Source organism: Filicampus tigris, chromosome 4 (genome assembly GCF_054856515.1).
Source record: "Filicampus tigris isolate MCC_2025a chromosome 4, RoL_Ftig_1.0, whole genome shotgun sequence".
In the NCBI taxonomy this organism is placed as follows: domain Eukaryota; kingdom Metazoa; phylum Chordata; class Actinopteri; order Syngnathiformes; family Syngnathidae; genus Filicampus; species Filicampus tigris.
The window spans coordinates 9,616,931-9,642,287 of NC_141220.1; the positions used below are offsets into that span (position 1 = coordinate 9,616,931).

Consider the following 25,357-nt stretch of genomic DNA (forward strand, 5'->3'; position numbering starts at 1 on the left):
GTCTTGAAGCAGTGTAGTCATTTTTGTTTCAAGGGGGGCATACAGCATGTAGACAACTAGAGCGCTTCCTATGTGACTAAAGTATAGCTGGTTGGACATTTGAATGGAAACGCTTGGACGGCATGTAGGGCTCATCTCGTCCACAAGTGGGAGTCAGAGGTGCGCCGGGTCAGTCCAGACAGTGGCGCCAACACATGGATTTGGGAGATTATGTAACCCCTGCCAGACAGACCGAAATCTTCTCACTATAATCCAATTCTACATAAATAATCATTATATCTAAACTGGCCATCTTGTGAAGCTTAACGTCACCATTTACACAATGCATGGAGTTTAAAAAAACTGAAAGTATAAAGTTGACAGTGAATGATCAAGTGAGTGACAATAGTCGAGGTTGTGCTCTAAATCCAAAAGTGGGCCGAAGCCTACAATTCACATTACATCACTCAGCATATAGCAATCCATACATTTGCACACCAAGGGTAAAAAAAAAATCAGAAAGTGAGTGGTGTTGCTCACACTAAGGTGATTTTCAGCACAAATGAGCAAATAAAACCTATTTATATCCAGATCCCATATTAAGACAAAAGGGATGAGTGCGCAACAAAAAAGTAGTGTGCTATAAGTAAATATGACTGCACAATCCACACTGACGGACTGCCATAAAGCCCCTACCGGTGGAGGGCTGCAGTGATAGTTGACTTTGTGTAACTTTCTCCCATCTCCCTACTGCATCTCTGGAGCTCAACCACAGTGATCTTTGGGTTCTTCTCTACTTCTCTCACCAAGGTTCTTCTCCCACGATTGCTCAGTTTGGCTGGACGGATAGGTCTAGGAAGAGTTGTGGTCGTCCCAAACTTCTACCATTTGAGGATCCATAAAAGTCCGGTCTTAGAAACTGGCTAGTAGCTGCGTTGAGGATACACTTTTATATTTTTGAACTTTAAAACAAAGATGTGTGAAAGATAAACATTTCAGTTATAGTGGATTTTTAGAAAACTATTTACTGTAAGGAGATGTTTGTTTTCATTGAACTATCAGACATGCAGATGAGCCCGGGAGCTCCCTCCACTTTTTTGTGAGACTTAAAACAAAGTTGTCTATTTTTTAAGATCTAGAAAAGCTTCAACATCTTATACATCACTAAAGTTCTTTAATAAACATGGGCTTTAGGCATTAAAACTAAGTCAAGTGTTGGAGTTTTTATTTTTCATAAATTTGACACCATTTTACTCCTTTTCTCTACAAATAAATATCGGCTTCAAATATCGGTGATCGGCCTTCTTGACTACTAATAATCGGTATCGGCCCTGAAAAAAGCATATCGGTCTATCCCTGGTGTACATTAATGAGAAATCAAATGAACCGTTTTGATTTTGGCAAATGGCTGCAATGACACAAAAAGTGAACAATTTCAAGGGGTCTGAATACTTCCCGTACCCACTGTACACTGAATCAGGTCTTAGGCGATCAAGAGCTGTGGTCTCTGATGAAATTGCGTGCGCAGCTACATAATCATGCAACAACAGTAGGCCTCCCTTAAGAGAGTTAGGAAGTATTTGGACCATGATGGTTTTCATGATTTTGCCTCTATCCACTAGCACAATGAAATTGAAATATCAAGAGCTGTCTTCATTATGGGATCACCACACTTTCAAGAAACCCTATGATGTTTCCAGTGACATTCCAATACTGTACTATATTTACACCTCAGAACAATTTAGTCTTGAGTAAATCCAACATGCATGTTTGTGGAATGTGGGAGGAAGCCAAAAGTGTCTTGATAAAAACCCTCGCAAGCACGAGTACAATGTGCAAATTCCACACGAGAAGGCTGAGGCAGACATGCTTCACTGGTCCAATGTGCTGCCAGCATAAAGAATACAGCAGTCATGACCATTTTATGTATTTTTTTTTTTAGCTCAAAAGTAGTCATTGTAGGTACGATTCTATTTTTAATTAATCTTATGTGCCTGAATTTCAGGGGCATAATATTGGAATAATTGTAAATATATGTATACAATTAATACTTGACAAAGGTAAGGATTATTCTTCAAAAGATAAATCAGCCTATAATCCCCAACGGATGCTTTACAGTTACTAAAAACAAAAGTGAAAGCAAGTGAAGGCCCGACAAATCACTCCCTGTAGGGAGGAAACTCTGAATTTGTATGTTTATGTGTGTTACACTAACTACTGAAATGACACAAAACTTTGAAGAGTATGATATGAAATTTTGTTACCAAGGTTCTCAATGACTGTATATATCTACACTTAGACCTGCACTCAAATATAGTGATACATTACCTGTTTGGCTGAGGTAATAAACTGTTTGTGGTCTCCTAAGAGGCCCATATATGTGTAGTGTGCCTTCATGTCACACTTTATCAGTCCACTATGTTCCATCGCCTGGAAAAGCAGATGTGAGGCCAAGATGGATGTCACGTTTGCGGCTGCTGCATGCAAGGGTGCACTTTTCAGTCACCTGTGAATGCTTCCAGTAAAAAACTAAGTAATAATCACAACACATCACTGGACCCACTATGCCACAAAGAACGGAAAGGAGTGTGAATAATTCAAAACTTCATATATATTCATATTTCATTTCATTTTTGGAATTCCATGTTTACTGCTGGAGGTTGTGGGTACATGACTTTACATTGTACAATTAAAATGACTTATTGTAGGTAATTAAATACAATAAAAGCACAAAAGATTCTCTAAAACATTAAGACATTTTTTATTACATTTAAATACATTGTAATAATTGCTCTAAGTAAAAGGTTACTAAATTTTACATTTTACACAGACAATTTGTAGCGCTTACCGTAGGAAAACTCTGTAAATATATTTGTCTTATGTATTTACAGTATGTATATCATGGTACTAATAATAAAGAGAATTGCAAAGAAAAGAGTTAAATAAGAGGTGATGGTGAGATAAAAAGTGAACAAGTTTCCCTTGGCCCTGTGGTCCATGTTTTATCGCCATGATGACTCTCTGGATGTCAGGACTGCAAGACACACAAAAACAAGTAGGGATAATGATCCCTTTGTTTAAAAAAAAAATCTTCAGGCGAAACCCATGCCATCAGGATATTCACACATGGCAGTAAGAACACAAAATGAGATTCTTAGGAGTAGGAGTAAAACAAGGTAAAAAATGGATTCAACTGGCAGAAAAGAGTGCTTCAAAAATCCCACAAAATCAGGAAAGTACTACCACAACACAGGCTTCATTTTTTGACCCGTCACCACAACCTAAGTGCTTAGCAGACGATCAACAGTGGCTTGAGGGATTTAAAGTTCATATTTCGACTCTTGTTCACTTTATATAAACACACCCTAAAGCTACAGTACACCGAGAACCAGTGTAAGTTATGTAAAGTCAACTGTTAAGTGTGACAATGGCAAACAACCAACCAAGCACATTCATAACAAGCAGAAAAAATAAGTATCTTATACCTTGGCCTCTGCACACATGAAGGACCTATTCCCTTCTTTTAGTGTGGAGCTTAAAAGCTGATAGATAAATGTGTAAGAAAGAGCCGGTTAACAAATACAGTAGAAATACATTTCTATTGATGTGCAAACAGGCCAAGGTTTTACACAGGAAGAGAATGGGACAGTGCAAAACATGCAGAGCCCTTTGTGAGAGGCTCCCAAAGTACAAGGCATTGGAGTTGAGATACACCCACTTACATATAAATAGCATTCAGACATCAAATGAATCACATCTTTCCATATCATAAAAAATGCACATCATGTGCAATCAGTACGGCAACACAGTGGAAAAGGCAGCTGTCAGGAGATAATGAAAATTATCAATATGAAAGGAAGGTTGTCCTGGAAAGAGATACACATAAAGCCCCAAATTATTAATACCATGGCCAAATTGTTCATGTTTTTAGTTGAAGCTGTATCGTCTGTCTTGAAATTAGATACAAAAGTGACAAAAGGTTTGTTTATAATTATGAACCACAACATATTTGTCATTATCATATACCGGTAAATTATTGTGCACCATTCTAAAGGATCCTGGTAATTTTGATCATAATCTCAAGGATTATTGTATAGTATGTCTGTGGTAAGGAAGAGTATTAATAATGGTGGAAGATATTTTGGACATTAATGGTGTTATGGAAACAAGTACTATATTTTCAGCAACACGCTGAACTTGTGATGAGCACGTCGACCGCACAGTTCTTAGATTCTGGGTTTGAATCTCGGCTTTCCTGTCTGGAGTTTGAATGTTGTCTCTGTGCTTGCTTGGGTTTTCTCTGGGCAACCCGGCTTCCTTACACATCCCAGAAACATGCTAGGTTAATTGAAGACTCGAAATTGTCCGTAGCTGTGTGTGACTAATGTAAGAGTCAATGGTTCTTTTTCTTTATGTGCCCTGCAATCTCACTCAAAGTCACCTGGCATAGGCTCCTGCTCACCCGTGACCAGAAAACGAGGCCAAGTGCTGCAGAAAATGTATTATTGAACGTTTTCTATCATTAATATCTCCTATCACAAGTCTTAGGGTGTTGAGGTTCTTGTGTCATTTTTCCAGTCATTGTTGTTGAAAAGTTGGCCAGGGTACAAATCTTTTTGGGCTGTGTTAGTGTTAAGTGTGCCGATACACACGAGTAAAATAAGACAGGAAGCAGTTAGTCCAGAAGGGAAAAAAATAAAGAAGGGAAGATAACAGATTAGGACAATAAATAGCAAAATAAAGGAAATGACATTGGAAGAGGGAATGTGAAATTTTGTCAAACCAAATCAATGGTGAATCAGAGAGGATTGTTCAGTGCAGCTATGAAAAGTAGAGCACAAGGAAGGCAGTTGAGGAGTTGCAGGACCCTCCACCTTACAAATGCCAAACCCGACACCAAAAACAGCAGCCTCAAACCCAAAAACAAGGCGGGATGGAGAAAAGTATGGGAGGGGGCAATAGTCCCGGGGACCAGGGGGGTGCGGGCGGGGCAGGAGAGGGGCAGAGTGGGATGGACGTGGAAGGCGGCAGGGTCTCACACATACACACCCTCAGGGTTGAGGCTGGACACGAGGGGGTTCTGTAGGTTGCGCGGATGTCCCAGGAACTGCTTGGCAGTAGGGCGAGGCGGGGATTCCGCTAGAGTTACAGGGACCAGAAAAAAAAAACATGCATAAAGGTTAAATCTACAGGAAACTGTGTTCAATATTTCTGACTTGTGCCCTTACTGCCATTCCTGTATCCTTCCTGGAGAAGATGCGCCAGTTCCAACTGCTCCAGTTGTTCTTGGAGGTCCGTGCGCGAGTGGCTGTGTACAGGCAGGACACCGGCTTGTTGAATAAATTGCTGCAGGTTACACTGCCGCAGCTCCTTGTTCAACTCCTCCAGCTCGTCCTGTTTGGCCTGAGATTTAAAAAAAAAATAAGAAAAAAAAATAAGAGATGGCACATAGTGCCAAACACAAGTGGCACAAAATGTGCTGAGAGAGCAGAAGATTTTTTTTAGTAGTAATTCATTTAACACAAACTGTTAAATAATATGGCATTTAATGTAGAAGAAGAGGATTCAGCTTCTTACTGGTGCAAGTGTTATTTCCTGCCATAAGGGGGCATCAGAGTAAGCAAGAGGAAACTACTGGGCCTGCAGGTTTTGCCATTCTGGCATCATCAGCCACCAGTCACCATTAGCATATGCATTTGCAGTGAATCATTTCAGAAACGTTATAATCTTCCATTAGCTTTCATCATGTCAACATCCAACATGCACGGCTAAACTCAGTTGTTTCTCATTTAACTGATCTGAGGCCAGAGAGACAGTGTCAGGCATTGATTTCTCTTACTATACCCATGGGGGAATGCAAAAAATGTATCCAGGTATTGAAAACGCAAAGTTCACAGATCGATGAACTGATTCACTCCGTTTAATTAGTGTTTGCATGTGGAAAAACAGCTGCGAGCCATGATTCCCCCAACATTGTGCTTGTTTATATACATACAGTATATATGTGCATGTGTTGTGGGGGTGCGGGGGGGGGGGGGGGGGGGGGGCAGGGGGTAATTGAACTGTGGCAGCCTACTGCAGTTCACACCAGCAGGTCTGTCTTGAGCTCATCACACCCAAAGCAGTAAATAGACTACAGGCCGTGGCCCATTAATACACATTTTTCTCTAGTGATAAATCTCAACTATAATTGTATAATAATAACAATTTATATTCTAAATTAAAATATGTTCTATAAACCTGCAAGCAGAAAAAAACAGAAGCCTAATATGTTGCTCCTGGTATCCAATGTACTGTATATAGTTGCACTGATGACTATGACAAAAAGCCAGTCTCAGAACATCAATCAGAGGTCCTCCAAGGGAATGACTTGCGGAAAGGCAAATGAGCTCCTAATTATTCTTTAATCAGTTTTGCAACCACTTAGCTATGACTTGGAGCCCACTGGAACAGGACACAATGGTTGCCACCAAATCACCTGACTTAAAGTTGTCCCTGTACTTGAGTTCCTCCAAGCGGAACATTCCAAATGGCGTAACCTCAAATACGTGAGCTCACCGACACGGATACCAGAGTCTCTGGTTTCACGTGGACGAGGAGGAAAATTTTAAACTGGGTTAAGCTTTTATTGACATAGCCGCACCCAAGACAATATTCATCACTAAATAAATAACTACATTCAGATAAGTCTCAGTTGACCCAATAAAGTGAAGCTCTTGTGCTACAAAACACGTCTCTTTAATCTCATTTCTATACAGTACAAGAATAGTTAGACATGGTCACGTGTAATATAATCACTATGTGTATGTGTTTACAACATGTATACAAAATGAGAGGTGCCAAGCAAACCTCCTAATGTTCCTGTAATAACATTTTCATGGGTTAGATTCTGAGTATATAACATGGTTGGTTGAATATTGTTAGTTCAATACATAAAGATGAATTCAGGAAGATTTAATATCACTTAGCAATGCTTTATATTTGTTCAATGTCTTTGTACTGTCTGCTGCAGTGGACATGGAGGAGAGGGACACAGTGCATTCCACAGTCTTGGTCGAAAAGGGTTTGTTTTACACCGTCAAATAAAAAAACACCAAAGGCATTACAGCCCCTTTTCCACAACTCTAGCCTCTCTCCTTACCTGCAGCAGAGACTCTGTCTTCCCCAGAGCTTTATCAGTCTCAGAGAGGTGCTCCTCTAACTCGGTTGCGTGCTTCTCCTGGCTGTGGAGCTCCGCTTTCACGGCATCAAGGGACTCCTCTGGCCCTTTGTTTTTGGCTTCCAGCTGACTTTCGCGTTGAATCTCTTGCTCTAGTTGAGCGGAGCGCACCGAGAACTCATGGAGCCGCCTTCCGCAATCATCTAGCTTAGCGTGGAGGTCCCCGAGCTTCCTCCTCATTCCTCGCTCCCGCTCCGACTCAGCTTGGAACTCCTCCTCCCAGTACTGCTCGTGGGCGAGCTCAGCCTGGTTCATCCGCATCGTTTGCTCCAGAGTGTCCAACTCCTCTAGGAAGTGAGCATCGGCGATGGGTGAAGGAGACAGAGATGGGTAGTGGCGCTCCCAAGTATCAGACTCCCCTTCTAGGGTTTCGAGTTGTGCTTCAATGGCCCTTAGCCTCTCTTGTTGTTGAAGAACCGCCCGAAAAACCTCCTCTTTGGATGGGCCGATTGGTGGCGAGGGAGATGGCGCGTGAGGCGATGCAGGGATGGGAGAAGAGGAAGGTGAGGCTCTCTGGTCTGGGGAGTCCCGAGGAGACCTCGGAAACTGCTTGGCCCTGGGAGAAGATGATGGGCCCAGGTTGAACGTGAGTGCTTTCTTGGGTTGGCTGCGCTTTAAAAGGTCTGGCTCAGTATATTTGGGCAGGGCGAGGGGGCTTATTTTGTCCGGTTTGGAGCCAGGCCCATCACTGCTGCTCGGGCCGGTGCGACGCAGGAAGAACTGAACCTCACTGCCGCGTTGGCCTAACTTGGCAAGAGACTCGAGAGGTCTTTCTGTGGCCAACAATTGTCGCTCTGTATCCCGCAAACGTTGGATCAGAACATAGCGGCCTGTCTGACCTGGGAACAAAGAAAAAAAAAAGTGAATATACTGGTTAAGCAAATAAACTACCGGAACCTTTCCAAAATACTTACACCTTTTTCACAAATGTGAAACAAGAAATGGTTGTAGCTAATTTAAATTTTAAACGCCTCCATTTGTTCAAAGTCATTAAAGCAATGGATTTCTTTTCGACTTATTCCATTGTGTAAAGAATACTAAGTGAACAAATTACATCATCGGCTGCATTATGATACCTCTAAATATAGGCCTCTGAGAATAAAAAGGATGTACAATTTTCCCGACATGTAAAGATGCTCAAATAAACTAACGTTTCCACAAGGACCTTGAAATTAGGACAAACCCTCCCTTATGGCTCGGCAAGCAGCTCACTCGTGGAAGGAAGAGAGTGCTAAATCTGGTCTTATGTTGTTTAATGCTGCTGCAGCGTATGGCTTGAATAAAGCCAGAGGATACAGGGGCAGGCTCAAATCCAAAATGACCTCATGACAATCCAGCGGAGCTCTTAACTTTGTGCAAAGCTGCAACTTTGGGATTAAACATTATGCTCTGTTTTGTCCGCATGATTTTTTTTTTTTGTAATCCAGCCATGTTTTCCATGAAGCAGTATAGTTCCTTTGGTTTCACCGCAGTACAGTTTCCATTGTGGGCTGTGAAGGTGGGTTCATCCGATCCATTATTAGTGTGACGTCATAGCAGTTAGAAACGACAAAGACAAACAATCATCTCTCAATCATAATTGGAAGCACAGTGGAACCACGAAATAGGGACTACTTTCTTTTTACACTTCAGTAAAATTGATTGTTTCATTGATAATAAATTTGGCCAATTGGAGTGGACTGAGTATAACATTAGACAACATCAAAACAATTAATCATATCAATTATTAGATTCCACAATTGATCAACCATGAAAAATTAGTTTTACAGCAATTTCTAACTAAGACTTTGTTTTTAACTTCCACTTTAACAGTGGCTACCTTATTCTGAATTTATTTCGAGTACAGACATGAACTTTTCATGACAGAGGCAGTTTGACCCTGGAGGACATTATTTCAATTTGCTTAATTCGAAATCCAAATGTTATTTAACCAATTGCGGCTCAGCTGTTTTCTCAAACTGAGCCATGATTGGTCCTGAGCAACTGTGATGTCATTTTCAGTCAACAGAAGTCACAAAATGGCTGTCCCCTGAGATGGCTAAAAACGGGTGGATTTTGCTACTTAATTCATATTCCACAAATGCAATATTAATTAGAATGCCATGTTTTAACTAGTTGCCTGCAGAGAACACATTCTTGAAAAAAAAAAGCTTGGGTTGACTGCCCCATACAGCTTAGTGGACACAGGTTTTAAAGTGAGTAAAATCCGGTGGGACTGTCACGTCAAGAGCTGGGGATACTCACCTATTGCCTGGGCCAGAGCGATGACCACATCCTGGCAGGATGTCTCTTCTGATAATCCGCATACCACCCGCACCACTCCGTCCACCCACACTTTGAGCTCCATCTGCGACTGAACGAAGCAAGGCGACTGGCAAGATGGTGTTCCAAACTGATCTCTATAGTTCGGCTTGCCTCAGCTCAGCTTTGCATGGCCCCAAATCTGTATGGGATGGAGCACAGAGACACATAGGTGTTGACAGTTGTAGATATACTTTGAGTCCATTTTACACACAATGCAGTCTGTTCAAAGTTACACATTCCATTCACATTCTACATCATATGATTACTAATTTATACTGACGTCAAGAAGCAGCTATGCTGCTCGACCATTCATGACCACACCAGAAGGCAAAGGGTGTAGCCGCAATTTTAGTGGTTTGTTAAGAGCTAAGGCAAGATCTTGTGGCGCTAGCAGCATAAATGCCAATCTGTAACCCAATTAAACGCTCTGCTACCCTGCTTCAAAGCCGTTATGATAGCTTACTGCCAAAGGGAATGGACAGGAAAAGTGGAGCAACTCAAGCTTGTATGCATCTGGTGGCAGGTGGAAGAAACCTCTAGAAAAGAGGGGTTTGTGTATTTGTATGTGTCCTCCTAATTTGTTCCCGCTCAGAAAGACCAAAAAGTGACGTGAGCGGGCAAATCAACACACTCTTTAAGGCCCTGATACACCAAACTGACGTCGGAGGTCGTGAAGCGTCGTGGCGTCTGCATGCGCCGTCTGTTTGGTGTAGTGGCCACCGTCGTAGTGTCGTAACCCGTCTGTAAGCGCCTTGGGGGCGTTTACGTATGTTGGATCGGCGTCGCCAGTCGTGACATTTGATCACTCTGATTGGCTGTTAGCTAGCAAATCAGCGCTCGGAGCACCAACGGGAAGTGACAAATGCGGAAAAACAGTGAGCACGCCTCCGCTGCCTTGAGCGAGGGTTGACAATGTAAGTATTTCACAATACCGTGTCAAGAACATGATGGGTTACTTCACGTGGGAGTTCATTGTGAGCAAAGAATATAGCTGAATGCGTTGTTTACGTTTTTATAATCCGACCGCGGCCAACAGCTTTCCGGTTAGATTTTTCTAACCATGAGAAATGGTGACTACCGCCGCCGATGGTATGGAAGGGTATTACATGTTATGCATGCGCAGAAGGTACTTTAATGGTCGGCTTCCCTGTCTGTCGTTGCGGTGTATTCCTCCAGCGTGACGTGCCGATAGCCGGCCGGACACCACAGGGGGGAAGCGTCTGTCACTGTTGGCCAGCGTCTTTTTGGTCTATCTAGGCCTTTACAGAAAGCAGGTTTGACTCTAAATTAACATTATGTGGACGCCTGCCTGTCAGTTTGTACTTTTGCAGCCAAACTTCAAATTAAGGTAATAAAATACTACAATACTCATAAAAGGTGAAAAGCCTCAGGCAGTGAAGGATTATCTACAAAAGTTGGTGCTGAGAAGGAAACCATGTAGTCTTAGGTGGGTAAAACACAACACTAAGACAGATGGCGTTCTCTTTCCGTCTGACTTTTTAATTCTCAGTAGGAGGTGTTTTAACTCTAGGCAACCCCACCCCGCTTATCTTGGTCTTCTTTCAGTGCCTGGCCGTGCTCTGTTGGCTGCCAATAAGGAGCTGCTTCTGAGGAATGCACTGACTTCATCAACCAGCCGGAAGAATCCCTACTTTCTTGAACAAAGTACAGCCCTGCCGAGCCCACCCGGTGACCTCGCCACCCTGCGCCATCATGATTTCGCAACTTGTTTAGACAGCAAACACACTGATATGGCAAAAACATCTTACGCTTCAGCCCCACATGACATCACACACAGAAGGTCTGATGTCACTCCTACAAGACTGGACCTGGAGCCTCATTGGCAAATGATCTTTGTAAAATATCACACATGTTGTATAAATTGTAATATAATGTAGGTAAATTAATCTGTCAAAAAAAAGCAGCTATGACATGGGAGTGCTTAGCAAAACTAAACGGCAATGCAGTGATGCACTTGATTTTCCTTTGTCAATATTTTTATCCAGAAGGGCAAACAGTGTTGCAATACATCATTAAACCTGACTGGTTGAGTCACAGAGTGAGTAGTCAGACAACCATCTACTTTGGCAGAGAGGCTTTTTTTCCCCCTCCATCTGATGAACAGGAAGCAACATTTCAAATCTTGGATCCATCAGCAAAGGAATGACACTTTGCCAGCCACGTGACAGTAAAGTGCCTCACCTGAACTGAGTTCAAAGCAATTGCACAATCAGAGAATACCTGTAACAAGTGAGGCCCAGATAGAGGATGAACTCTACCCTGCCCTGCCTTTACAGGTTAATTTGGTTTTATATTTTAACCTAAATACACATATGCAGTTATACAAATATTCTTTAAATAAGTCTTTATTTCAGTCTAAGGTTTCTAAAGTATGTAACAGAACAACTTAAAAGGGAACAAAAACAAGAATGCCATGAATCTCCCATGTTATTTATGTCTAGTTCCTCATGGTTAGTGAAACACAATAAGCTGCACTAACAAGAATCAAACAGATATGTGAGTTTCAGGTTGCGATCTCTTCCCTCTGTCTCAGGCAACAACCCTGTGAACCAAACAACGGCCTGATAATGTTTCTGAGTCTAATGTCTACCACTGGTAGTGTAGTGGCTCACATAGCTGATTTTTCCAGGTAACTAGTGTAGCATCATCTCCAACACATCTGCTTTTTGACAGGTCCCCCATGATTGACCAGTCCAGGACCTTTCACCCTAAATGGCCATTCACACAGGGCTACTTTTGACTTAAAGCAGAAGTCAACCCAAACGTGTTTTTTTTCAAGAATGTGTTCTATGCAAGCCCACTAGTTGAAACTAGACATTCTGATCCATATTGCGTTTGTGGAATAAGATTTAATCAACCAGTTTTTATCCATCTTCGGGGGCGGTCATTTTGTTACTTCTGTCAACTCTGAAAATGACATCACAGCTGCTCAGTGCTCAGGTAACGACCAATCACAGCTCACCTGTTTTATGAAGCGGAGCCATGATTGGTCGTTTCCTGAGGCGTGAGCATTTGTGACAAAATGGCCGCACCCAGAGAGGGCTAAAACGAGTGTATTTTGGTGTTTAACTCATATTCCACAAACGCAATATTAATCAGAATGCTGTTTTCAACCAGTGGACGTGCTGGAAACATATTCTTGAAAAAAATATGTTTGGGTTAATTCCCCTCTTCAAGTAGTTTTTGCCACTCGTTTAGACTACAGAGAAGTAAAACCCAAAGCTTCAGCTTTTCAAAAATGGGGGAAGTGCACATATGACTATACATCACATTCATTCATTCATGAATGGCGGAACCAGTGGAGTTAATGTAGGCATGTCATTCAAAATGTGCTTGATAATGCTTCTCCTCTGCAGCAATGCTTGCTGTGACAAAAAGAGACACATTATATGCATTTGGATAAGACCAGGAGGACAAGCAAACGCACATGAAACTGGCCTGGTATGAAAATCTCACATGTTTTTGGTTGCTCTTGCTGCTTATTTTGTTAGCTGCAACTAAGTTACGAAAACTAGTCCCAAACCCTGCCATGACCCTGAACACTGAAAGAATAGAAGGAAATACGGCAGAAGCTTTACATAAAAGTATGACTGCCAGGATCCCTGTATGAAATTTGGAGTGAACATGCAAATTCTATGAATTATCAGGGGCATGCAAATAATTCTACACACATACTTCCATCACTACCACTCATTCCAACATTAGGAATTTATAATTTTATCCACATGACAATACTTTATGCTGCACTCTTGTGAAAAAGTGTACAAATAATAATCACTTCCACCACTATATAGTATACATCCTGGCCCTATCCACCAAAGCAACCGGACACCCAGTTTCACTTGAAACCAGGTCCTGCTCACATGCCACATGTTGACTCAGTGCAAGGAATGAAGACAATGTTTTCACTGCGGCTAATCAGCAACCTCAAACATTCAAAACAAAATCTTAGCGATAAAAAGTACTTAAAGGGAAAGTCAACCCAAACATATTTTTTTCAAGAATAATAGAATAGTTCTATGCAGGCCCACTGGTTGAAACAAGGCAATATGATTAATATGAAATATGCGTTAAGCAGCAAAATCCACCATCTCAGGGCGCGGCCATTTTGTCACTTCTGTCGACTGAAAATTACATCACAGACCCTCAGGGCTCAGAAAACAGCCAATCACGGCTCACCCGTTTTCTGAAGCTGACCCCCCAGTGATGGCTAAAAACGGGTGGATTTTGTTGTTTATTCATATTCTACAAACACAATATTAATCAGAATGCTGTGTTTCAACTAGTGGGCTTGCATAGAACATATTCTTAAATAAATATAGTATGTTTGGGTTGACTTCCGCTTTAAGGACACTGATCACTGCTGAATCTATGATGAAAGGCAGGGAAAGAAACAGTGAGACTGGAAGACAGACAATGAGCAAATGAACCAGGCGGTTGGGGAGATACATGTGAAAAATAGATAAAGGAAGAGGAAGAGCGGCTAAGAAAATAGCTATGATTGGAGCCATGTGCTTGCCATTCTCTCCCCTTTCATCAGCCATCTAGCAAAACCGCCTAGCGCCTTTTATCACCCCGTCTGCACCTCTTTCCGTCTCTCTTCAAAAACAGTCTGCCGGCTCTTCACTGAATTCCACTGAAGCCACACCGCCGCTCACAGCCCTGCATATACACAGGGCATATTTCAGCCCATCTGTGTGCCACTCTTGAGTGGGCAACAAAGGTTGTGTACAATTCCCACCAATTTAATGATACTAAAGCAAAGTCAGTTCTAAAAATGGCAGATGAATTCGCACACAAAGACACTTGAACATATACACTTTAGTGAACAAAAATATACATGCAACTCATTTGTTTTAGGCCCCATTATTCACGAGATGAACTCAAAGATCTATGACTTTTTATATGTACATAAAAGGCCCATTTCCCTCAAATATCACTCACAGATCTGTCGAAATGAGTGTTTTGCACAAATACAGCAAAACTGCACAAACATTTTAGAGAGGCCTTTTATTATGGGCAGCTCAGGGCACACCTGTGCAATAATAATGCTGTCTAATCATCAATTTGATATGCCACAACGGCGTGGTGGATGGTAGAAGTGCTGATTTCCAACAGATTAATGCAGAATTGCAAAAAAAAAAAAAAGTCTTTTGTGACCACAAAAAAGGCTTCGATCTTTGAGTTCAGCTCATAAAAAAGTGGGGCCAAAAACAGAAATGTGTTTAGATTTTTGTCCATAGCATATTATATTAATACCTCTCCAACATTGTCAGACGACATTGAACATCGTCTTGTTTGATGCGTTACTTGAACTGGACCCCATCACAATGAGCAGGTTTGAATAATACTTTGGCAGGTGAGTGTTTGCACTGTATTTTATCAAATGTTTATAAAACAACTTGTTTTTCCCTAACCGTGCCTAAAGGTATCTGAAAAATGATGCACAAGACTGGATATTCTGCAGCTTTTCAACATCTGTAGCCTGCGGGAATAGCTTGTGAGTGTGAGAGAGACACAGAGAAGTGTGCTATGCCAATGCATTGGTCACAGGTTGGGTATGCATGCATGCATTCATGCATTAATGCTCAGCTGTATGAGAGGCTGCTCCAGCTCACAGTGCTATCGCTGCAGCAACAGGAGGCCAAGAAACAATGCAGTGTGTGCATCACACTCCGCATCTGAGCCAAACCACAGATGGGTACTCATTCATACAACACAAAGCAGCAGTGTCAACACACACACACACACACACAGCCACACTGCGCTTGTGTTTGGTCAAAATCGTATGAGTAAGAGCAGACAGCGATGACCCAGGCTGGTTAAAGACTATGTCCTAGGTCAGACATTGTTGCTTGATGACAATGAACAGTGGTGGAGGAACCACTGTGGCGCTCCGCTCGAGGTTGGCACATGCCGACGACACTCAAAGACCTTGTAACACTGGCAATGAGCAGCTCGCTCTCATCGCAACGGCAGACGCCCTATTGTTGCTCTGGTTTCACTCTTAGCAGGCAGTTGCCTCTTTTGTGGCCTCTAGTATCATGCGCAGTGCCAATTATTGCGGCTATTCTGCTGCGTCCACATGTTAAGACTGATAAAACTAATAAAGGGCTTGCTTTTGTGTTCCCCGACGCCCGATTTGCATTCTTTATTCTGCCCCTCCTTCTTTGTCATCCAAAGTTTTCTGCCTGCTGGGAGAACACAGTTGCTGTGTTCAAATACCCATGAGACCAAAAACAAACAGTTTAAGTCCACAGCATGCCCGTCGTCAGGAGCAGTACTAATTATCATCCACAAAACCATTTTGGCTGAGAAATTGTATCGGGGGAATGAGTCATACATTTTTTTCATGCATATCAACAAATACTTTCAGTGATTAATGCCTGCTTTAGAGTATAATTTTAAAACAGACCTTGCCTGCATCTAAGGAGTATTGGAAGAGACTACCTTTTTTTTTTTTAATTCAGAACCCAAAGGCCATATTCCCCTAACCTTTATTGACCAAACATTTTCACTTTCATAGTTCAACCCATTGAATTTTCCTGAGCAGTACTAAAGCAGTAGCGACCTCTTGGTAAGATGTATCCAATGTGGAAAAATGCTGAACCTTTTCTAATTGTCAACAGGAGGAGTGCATCCATATTATTCTCTTTACTCACTGTGTCAATTACTGCATATGCCGATATAAGAATTAAAAAGACATCCCTATGGAACATTGTTACTTAGCACTTACAAAAACAAACAACATGATAATAGCTCTGAGCAGCTTCACCAAGGTTGAACTGTTGAAAGTGGGTGATAAAGTGGTACTGTATATTGTATTTGCATTTGTCTTTGTAGCAAGGTCAGTAGGTTGCTTCTCGGCGATGAGACCGCACCATTTCTTATTTTAGGGAAGTCATATTGTTTTGGTTTTGTTTTGAGTCGTAACAAGATCTGCAAAAGGGTAAAAAACAACAACAGTGCCACATTTGTCACTGTCTGAGTATATTTATTAGTTATTTTTTAATGAACCAGACAAAATCTATGTAAAACATTGGGCACAGATGGATAGGAAGCTCCAATTTGCATTCGAGGGAAAGGGGGGAACGGTTCCTTTAAACTTAAATACATAGTTGTTTTTACACACATCTCATGGGCTCTTCGGTTTCAGATGTCAGCCTTCATCATCATAATCATTATGTCACTACCATCGAGTCTCGATGCTTGTCGATGAACAGGAACTTAGAACATTTTTAATTAATCTATGAAACCAATGGGAGTTAAAGTAAATAATTCTGCCATAATACAAGTGCATCCAAGATGTATGATGGTTCGAGCAACTGCAAGCAAAAATCGACCCCTGGCTTCAAAATAGCACAATGTTACACAAACAGAAATCAGTAACAACAAGGTCCAGTGTGTGGGTCAGACAGCGGCAAGTGCACCATTGGGTCAGGAAACTAAATCAGAGAGCGGAGGGTCCAGATTACTCATTTTCTCAATCACTGAGGTTTAAAGTGTATGTCATAGTGGTAAATTGTTGGAGAAATGACAGCTGAATAGTAAAGTTAAGCAAGGGGCTGCCACCAAAACTCAAGGGATACAAGCACAACTGGTTTTAAAATGAGAACTAGGTCACAAGGGTTTTTGTTTGAGCTTTATGAGGCCATGCAATTTTCACACAAACAATAGTACATACACATTAAAAGTTGTATATTTTAAGATCTAATCCTTCTCAGAACCGTGGCTTGGCTTTCTTAAAATACCAATTATTATCAGCTCACTGTTAAGACACACGTGATAAATAATGCATTTTTCTCAAAGCACATTCATTTGGGAAATATTTCTTTGAAAAATGTGCTTATAACCAACAAATGCTTTGAAAATGTCCCCAGTCTGCCCGAGCCTCTCTTTTTATTGGTAAGGAAATTGACCTAGAATAAGGGAATCAAAAACAGACCTAATAAGCTTAAGTCGTCATAGATGCATAGAAACCCACTATCAAGCACTCCAGTATGTAACCTGCTCACTGTAATGATTGGCTTGACCAAGTGTGAAATCTCAATCAGAGTGGATTAGTTCTTCATGATAACACTTTCTCTATAAAATCAAGAACACTTACAGTCATGGAAGCAATAACTTTTAAAGTATTGTAGTGTAGCAAATCTTAATCTGATTTAAAAAAGCATGGTTGTAGATGACCACAATGTATCCAGCCGGGCATCTACAGATAGCAGTCAAGTTAAGTCAGGGATTCACAAGCCCATAGTTGGCAAAGATAAGCAATCCCCAGACCTAAACCCCCAACTGGGCAAAAGAAAACTGTATACCCCATTTGGGGAAAAAAGATGGAGGGACATCCCTTCCAGAATGATCAGGCTGCAGTGGATGCCACATGGGCAACATTTAGCACATATTATAGTGCTATAAAATGTTAATTAGAACAGCATGAATGTCCATTTAATGAGTTAAAAAGTGCCACATGTGCCTTTGGGGAAGTGGTTCTTCCACAGGACCTGGCCAGGTAGGTCAACGTAGAATTCCCTTTAGCAAAGCCTCCCGATATGTGGTCCACCTCAAATCTTGTCACGGTTGATCGGTGCTAAATCCATACAGCAAAAGCATCAGATACAGTCAGTGCCACCAAGCCACTCTCCAAGCAGGAGAGGAGGGGGCAAGGGAGAGGAGTGACAGTTAAAAAAAGGGCTACAAAATGTAAGCGTATTTTATATATTTCTACTGTGGTAGAAGCTTTAATTTCCGCGGGCACTGGAACCCAAATAGAGAATGCTCTAGAACCTGCAGACTACTTTTTAGCTCTCAAAGTCACCAAAAGCAGCATGTTGCAGACGAAGGTTTTCGGGATGGAACATGCAGTTCAATTGCGTCGGCAAAGTAGAAAGGCGCTAAGTCATCTAATAGTTGAGTGAGTAAAAAAAAAACCTTCAAATTGCAACTCAAGTGGAGCGAGGAGCCAATACAAGTCGGCCGCTAACCTTCTTGACCTCGTCAGGGCACTTGCAGCAGCATGTTGTACTAACTGCAGGATTTTAATATCATGCATGGTAAGACCAGAAAGGAGCATGTTACAAGAGTAGAGGCGAGACGTAACACACAGATGAACTATGATCTCTGCCTCACAGAGGAGCACCGATCACAATTTTGTGGCCGAGCCCCGATCTTTAAGAAGCCTGAGCTGCCAAACTCGATTTTTGCCAATCCTGATTTTTTTTTTTTTTTTTTCAAAACCAACAGCGTACGCCTTCAGTGTTCTGATCTTGTTTTCTTTTAAAACATTGAACAATGCCAATGAAACAATACAAAGGAGTTGTTTAAGTAGCTCCCTCAAATAAAAATGAAAATTCTATTCGTTATCTCACAGCAAGAGGACAAAGGCTGACTTTTTCAGACCTGTGTGGCGGGAGATAAGATTGGTAGAGAAGATATGTTTTATTTTAAGGGATCGTCCGATCACCCAAAATTAAGGACATCTGCACCGATTACGTTCCCGGCCGATCGATCGCTACACCCCTAAATGGGACGTATCTTACTAGTACAGCGGAGATGAAAAAAATGCAGTTATAATAATATTCTTGATGTGCAGTTGAAAGAAGAGAGTTGAGTTAAATATAACGGCAAGTTTTTTTGCTAAATCACTCTTATCAAAACTCAGAATAGTGTCCGTAAAGACGAAGTCAACCCCCAAATATTCTTCACAAGAATATGTTTTACGCAGCCTCACTAGTCGAAACACGGGATTCTGATTAATATTGCGTTTATGGACTATGAGTTAAGCAGTAAAATCCACCTGTTTTTATGCATCTCAGGGGATGGCCATTTTAGCACTTGCTATCGACTGAAAATGACATCACAGTTGCTCGGGGCTCAGGTAACAACCAATCATGGCTCAGCTTCAGAAAAGAGTTGGCAAAGAACATGCTCCTATGAGATGCCAAGTTTGACCATTAAATATCCCTCTTTGTCCAGTGTCCAAAAAGGGGTGTGGACAAAACGTTGATGCTCCTCTGCTTGTAAGAATTAAAAAGTCTCCAAAAAACTACAAGTAAAGCGTAGGATGCGGGAAGAGACAAGAAAAAGCAGTAGAGTTGGTCTCTTCGGTGAGCACACCAGAGCGTCGTTGTAGTGTATGTACCAGCTGGTCAACAAAACAATCAGGTTTCAATAAGGTCAGCTCAAATAAATGAGCTAACTATGTAACAATTAACTGTCATTTGAATGGCACGGATAGCCATGCAAAAACAACTCCAGTTTCCATGCTCGTGTTATAATAAACATAATTCCCTGAGGAGTTGCACCATAGCATAAGTCTCCAAGAATGTAGCTGCATCCTTGAACAAAGCCTGATGTCATATTGTTGTTCTTTAAACAACAAACCAGTTGAGAATGAATTAACAACACAGCCTCTGCTGGTTCCAACATAGTGGACACCATCTTGCGTCAATTGGTTGAAAACACAATTCATTACTTATCTATTGCACATAATCAACCAAATTATTGACTATCAATTGATCAATATGACCATCCCTAGTTTCAAACACATAGTATGAATCCATGGCATACTCCTGGTGGGATAGGGCTAAGCTTATGCACTGCTACAAACATTGTGTGGTCCGTCAACATCTGGTAAAAATGGACAAGACCATGAAATCACACGGCATGTAATTGATGTTTGAGGGGGTTTTGTGGCTGATGTTGATGATCTAAAGCAGAACTAGACATGGTCATTGAGAGTCTGTTTATCACCTGTCACTGACAGTCTCAGCCAAGTCTAACTGTGGAAAATACATCCGAGCAGTGTCAGTCACCATAAATCACCACCAGCCCTTTTCACAACGATGGTAAACTGGCCTGAGCAAGAAGCAAGCAAGGGACAGGGCGCAATGGAGAAATTCATTGTTGAAAGGTGACACTTTCTGTTCTATTAGACGATAATAAGGGAACTCCCCAGAGCCGGTGGCCAAAATACTTTAAACAGTTCTCACTCCAATACCGCTGCATAAATTATTTGACCAAGAGACTAACTAATACCTGGCTCGTCAGTTGGCTATTTGCGTCAGCTGGGAAAGCCGAGCAGAGCAGAGAATATCAGAGACAGAGCTTTTGTTTGCGCTGACTCATGGGTACACACTCACACTTTTCTCACACACGCACACACACAGCCAGCAGCAAATGGTTCGAATGATAACGGCAGATTGCACAGGCAGCGCCGGCCTCCACAGAGAGCTGGGCTCAGGATGAGTGGGTTGGCCAGCCGCAGGCTTAGCCCTCCAAGCACACGAGTTCGTACTGTCCGATGAGCCAAGGAAGCAAGTTCTCAGACTGCTGATGGGCGCCCATGTGTAATTATACACCGCCGATCTGAGTCAGCAATGACTGCCAGGGAACAAGAACATTGCTCCTTTCCCAATCAACTCAAACACGCAAGCACACAGCCTAAGTGTGAAGTACAGTACACACACGCATAAAGCCAAAAATGAAATGATACACAGTTGTCATCAAAGCTCTATTGACGACAAAAGTAACTTCTGTAGAGTCGTTTGTAACTTTAAATCTCAGAAAATATTGACTTTTTTGCAGGTGAACAAGCGTGTGTACCACTCCTTTCCTGTATGCGTGCTTGCATCTGCCACGGGGGATTCACGTCTGCCACAGCGTCCAGTGTCACAGGTTTGAAGCTCAAACTCATTAGTAATTTAAAACGTTCCTCCACATCTTCTCATATGAATTATTTACCACTGTTTTTTCATTTAGCTTTTTTCTTTACTCTTACCAAATATTCTTTCAAACTCATTTGGAATATTGTTAAAGAAAACATTTTCAGGATATAAAAAAAAGAAAAAGAAATAGGTTTGCGCACATTATGGCAGGTGACAAAAGTGATAGCTATTAGTGCATTTGGATTTATATTGGATGGACTTCAATATGCATGATTTACGTGTTGACATCTAAAAGTACCTTGGAAGCCAAGCTGTAAATACGCTCACACCTGATCGAGTGGATACATTGGTGTTTAACTGAGTTGGTGTTTGTTAATGGTGTTTAACTGAGTTGAGAGGAATATTTTCATAACGCCTTTTGGAAAAATTGCAGCGCGTTTCTGCAAAGCGTATTAAACATTTATTTCCGAGTCACTTCTGTTCATCACTTAGACGGTTTCTTAAAGGGAAAGTCAACCCCCTAAATGTTCTGAAGAAGAATATGGTCTAGGCAGCCCCACTGGTTGAAACACGGCATTCTGAATAATATTACGTTTGTGGAATATGAGTAAAATCCAGTCAAATCAACCCGTTTCTGTACATCTCAGGCAGCGGCCATTTTGCAACTTACTGTTGTTTGAAAATGACATCACAGTTGCTCAGGGCTAACAACCAATTATGGCTCAGCTTTAGAAAACAGGAGAGCTGTGATTGGTTAGTTAACTGAGCCCTGAGAAATACGACCACATAACCAGTTCTAAAATCTTTACACTGGCTACCTATTAGTCAGAGAACTGATGTCAAAATCTCAGCTGGTTTATAAAATTTCTTTTTGGATCAACACCCAAATACATCTCTAACACCCTTGTGCCATATCAAGATCTGTGAGAATATCTGGGGCTGGTCTTCTAGCTGTCCCAAGAGTTGGAACTAAATACATATGGCGACGTTTTTGTTTTTGTTTTTTACTATGCAGCAGAAACCTGGAATAAACACCCTGAGGGTGATAGGCATGCTCCCACACGGACCACTTTTAGGTCAAAGATAAACTTTATTTTCTCCGATACTTTCTCTATTTAAATGGATTCAAATATATTTTCAAAGTCTGTTTGTTTCTTTTAACTGCATATTTTTATTGGTTTAATGTCTTATGTTAATGTTTGCTTTTAATTGGTTTTAATTGTGTAAAATAATTTGAATTGTTTGATGTATGAATGGTGCTATACAAATAAATGTGCCTTGCCTAACCTAAAGCAACACAATTGGCTAAATTCATAGTGTCAATTTAACATGTTTTAAAGAGCATTAGGCATTTGTGTCATCATCAGTCTCAGTCTCAGATTCAATCTGAAGGCAGGTATCACCCTAAAACAGAGGAGGTGCTAATATTCTGCTTTACTGCCAAATAAGTGATTTAATCAAAAACACTGACCTGTGTGCTGATTCAATGGTTTTCAAGAATTCCATCAATTTTGTCCCAATCCACCTGAGGGATGTTTAAAAACCATCATGGCAAGAGAAACCCAGCCACTGCTGGATTTGACTTGATTGAACTCATTTAAACTAGGGATGTTCCGATCAGGTTTTATGACACCGATACCGATCATGCATGAGTGAGATCGGCGATACCGATATGGATTCCAATCACATGGAATATCTGTATATTTTTCCATTTATTTATGGTGACTGCTATTATGAAATATTATCTAAAAAAACCCAGCCATATTATTGCCATAATTTTGACAAAAATCTATAGATATTTTCAAAAGCAGCTGGCGCTACGTCTGTGAAGTATTTGCGTCCCGGTAGCACGTAGCTAGCGAGGCTCGAAGTGGGCGAGCAGACGGCGGAATTAGGTGTCTTCCACCACCGAGAATGGGTGGTCATCAAGTCCCATAAATGTCATTATTTTCCTGGTTATTTGCGTTGCCTTTTGCCTGTCGTGCTGATATGGGTTTGAGTTGGTCAGCATGGGCTGCGTTAGCTGCCTTTTGATTGTTGCTGTTGCTTCGATGCAGTGAGTCTCGTAAACTCACCATAGTTTTCCAATTGCTTGTTCTTCAAATGTCGGATTAAGTTGGTTGTGTTGAAACTTGTGGCCATGCATGGCCAGGTATCTTTTTACGGCATAAATTACAAGACGCAAACTACACACAGCACACCGCATGAGCTGCGGGTGATCGGATTCTTTGATCGGAAATAAAAGGCTTTGATCGAATACAACGATCACGTCCTTTTTCACGAAAATCGGCCGATCATGAGCATCCCTAATTTAAACTGTGGCAGTCTTTGAACACCTGAAACAAATCCAGCAGAAAAATACAGCCCCGCAAGTCTAGAATGTTACTCCATGGCTAAGGTAGGTCTGACATATAGAATGTCTTCCCTCACACCCATTTAATATTTACCTTTGGAGTTCCAACACACTTGGCCCTTGGAGAGACGTATTATAGGTAAACACAAGTATGATGTAACGAGGCAGAACTTCAGGCCATGTGTATTCAAGGTACAGTAAGGCTGAACGATTTGTTGATTTCTGATCAAAATCGTGACTTTGTTGTCTGAGATATGATCGCTAAAAAAAAGATCACTAAAGCTGCATTTCTTTTGTCTTTTTCAGTGCTCTTATTTCCCCAAGCTCACGAATCAGAAGCAGCATGCTACTTGAACCAACCAGTTCCGAGTTGTTAAAAAGTGGCCCTACTTTCCCAGCTGGCTCACGACCTTGGGAGGGAACACGAGGCACTAAGCTCCGCACCATGTCTATACCGAGACGAAAATTGCGTGCCGACATTGCTACATGAGATGGGCGGCAGGTAGCACGTCTAACATGCACGGCATCATCTGACTGTGAATGTTTCTTAAACGGGGGAGCAAAAACGCCAAATTTAAATAGCGAGATTTTCATATTGTAGCGTCTTCCAGGAACACGCCGTCAGACGTAGTTTAATTATCACGTTTTTATTCATCAAAGTACAACTGTACAACACGCTCTTCTTTCTCCGCTGCTCCACTCACTTGCCGTGCGATGCATTCATGAACCTCGGAAACATCACAACTCAGCAACACACAAATCCGACCACAACACAGATAACCAAATTCGTTACAATATGCTTTTGAACTTTCAAAGATTTCAATGCCTAAAAGGTGTATACAATTTCATAAAGAATTTTTAAAAACTTTTCATTATAAAAACAGTTTTAATATAGTTAGCAATAATTGGAACTATTATTGTATGTATTTTTTTATCACAAAGTGTATACATGTACTGTAATGACAACTTGTCTTTAACTTGAATACTTAGGCTTTTGCTGCTGAGTGTTGAAAGATTTCAGTGTCTTAATAATTTACTAAATTAAGAGATCTTTATTGTTAGTGTATTTTTTATTCGGGTGTAATTTCTTAGAATATCACCAAAATGGTTCCCTTTTATTTATTTTTTCTAAAATATGTACCATTTACTTGTCATCTTAAATAAAATAAACATATATTTTTTTAAAAATCATTTTTTTTGTACCGAAAATATACTGAACCGAAGTTTCCAAAAAAATGAACCTAACCGAAATGTGATTTAGCGTACCGTTACACCCCTAATATATATACTGTACATATACACACACACACACACACACACTCACACTTATACTTATTGTGGCACAGTCCGAACAAATTGTTTTTTTCTCGGCCTTTGACCATACAGTAGATGGTCATACGGCCATCTTCCATTCACCAATCTAATTGGCTATGTTACATTACAGTTGCAGGCACAAAAATGTTTAATAATACTGTAGTGACAGCTAAATACTATGTGATTTTAAACTTTAAAAGGTGTTTTGAGCATACAGTTAATGTTTAATATTCTAAAAAAATATGCCAGTCTTGAGAAACACATGTTATGTAAACAAGATTTGTCATGTCACGTTCTTATTTCAAATCACCTCCTATGCCTCACTAAAGTGGTACATTATCGCAGCTTCTGAACTGTATTTATTCAAATTCAGAAAAACTAATGGGTGTCATGTGGAGGGCGAGGACCACAAGTGGCTAGGTTAGGCCCAAATGTATAGTTTGGATAGTTTGATGAGGATGTCTCATACACAACTGGACTCACTGCCCTGTCATTACTCTAAGA

At 41.1% G+C, this 25,357-nt stretch overlaps 1 protein-coding gene across 2 annotated transcripts in view; it reads right to left on the minus strand.

The window, feature by feature from the left end:
- Window positions 1–2,617: 2,617 nt before the first annotated feature.
- rassf7a (Ras association domain family member 7a) overlaps window positions 2,618–25,357 on the minus strand; it is a 39,627-nt gene continuing 16,887 nt past the window's right edge. Inside the window, exons 3-7 of one of the 2 annotated variants that reach the window (XM_086029004.1) lie at window positions 9,443–9,641; window positions 7,121–8,037; window positions 5,208–5,382; window positions 5,029–5,118; window positions 2,618–3,013 (exon numbers count right to left, since the gene is read on the minus strand). In XM_086029004.1, the coding sequence (XP_085885130.1) occupies window positions 2,982–3,013; window positions 5,029–5,118; window positions 5,208–5,382; window positions 7,121–8,037; window positions 9,443–9,545 (1,317 nt within the window). In that variant the 5' untranslated portion in view covers window positions 9,546–9,641 and the 3' untranslated portion in view covers window positions 2,618–2,981. Of the gene's footprint in view, window positions 3,014–5,028; window positions 5,133–5,205; window positions 5,383–7,120; window positions 8,038–9,442; window positions 9,642–25,357 lie in introns of both variants that reach the window. The other variant, XM_086029005.1, reaches the window with a different exon arrangement.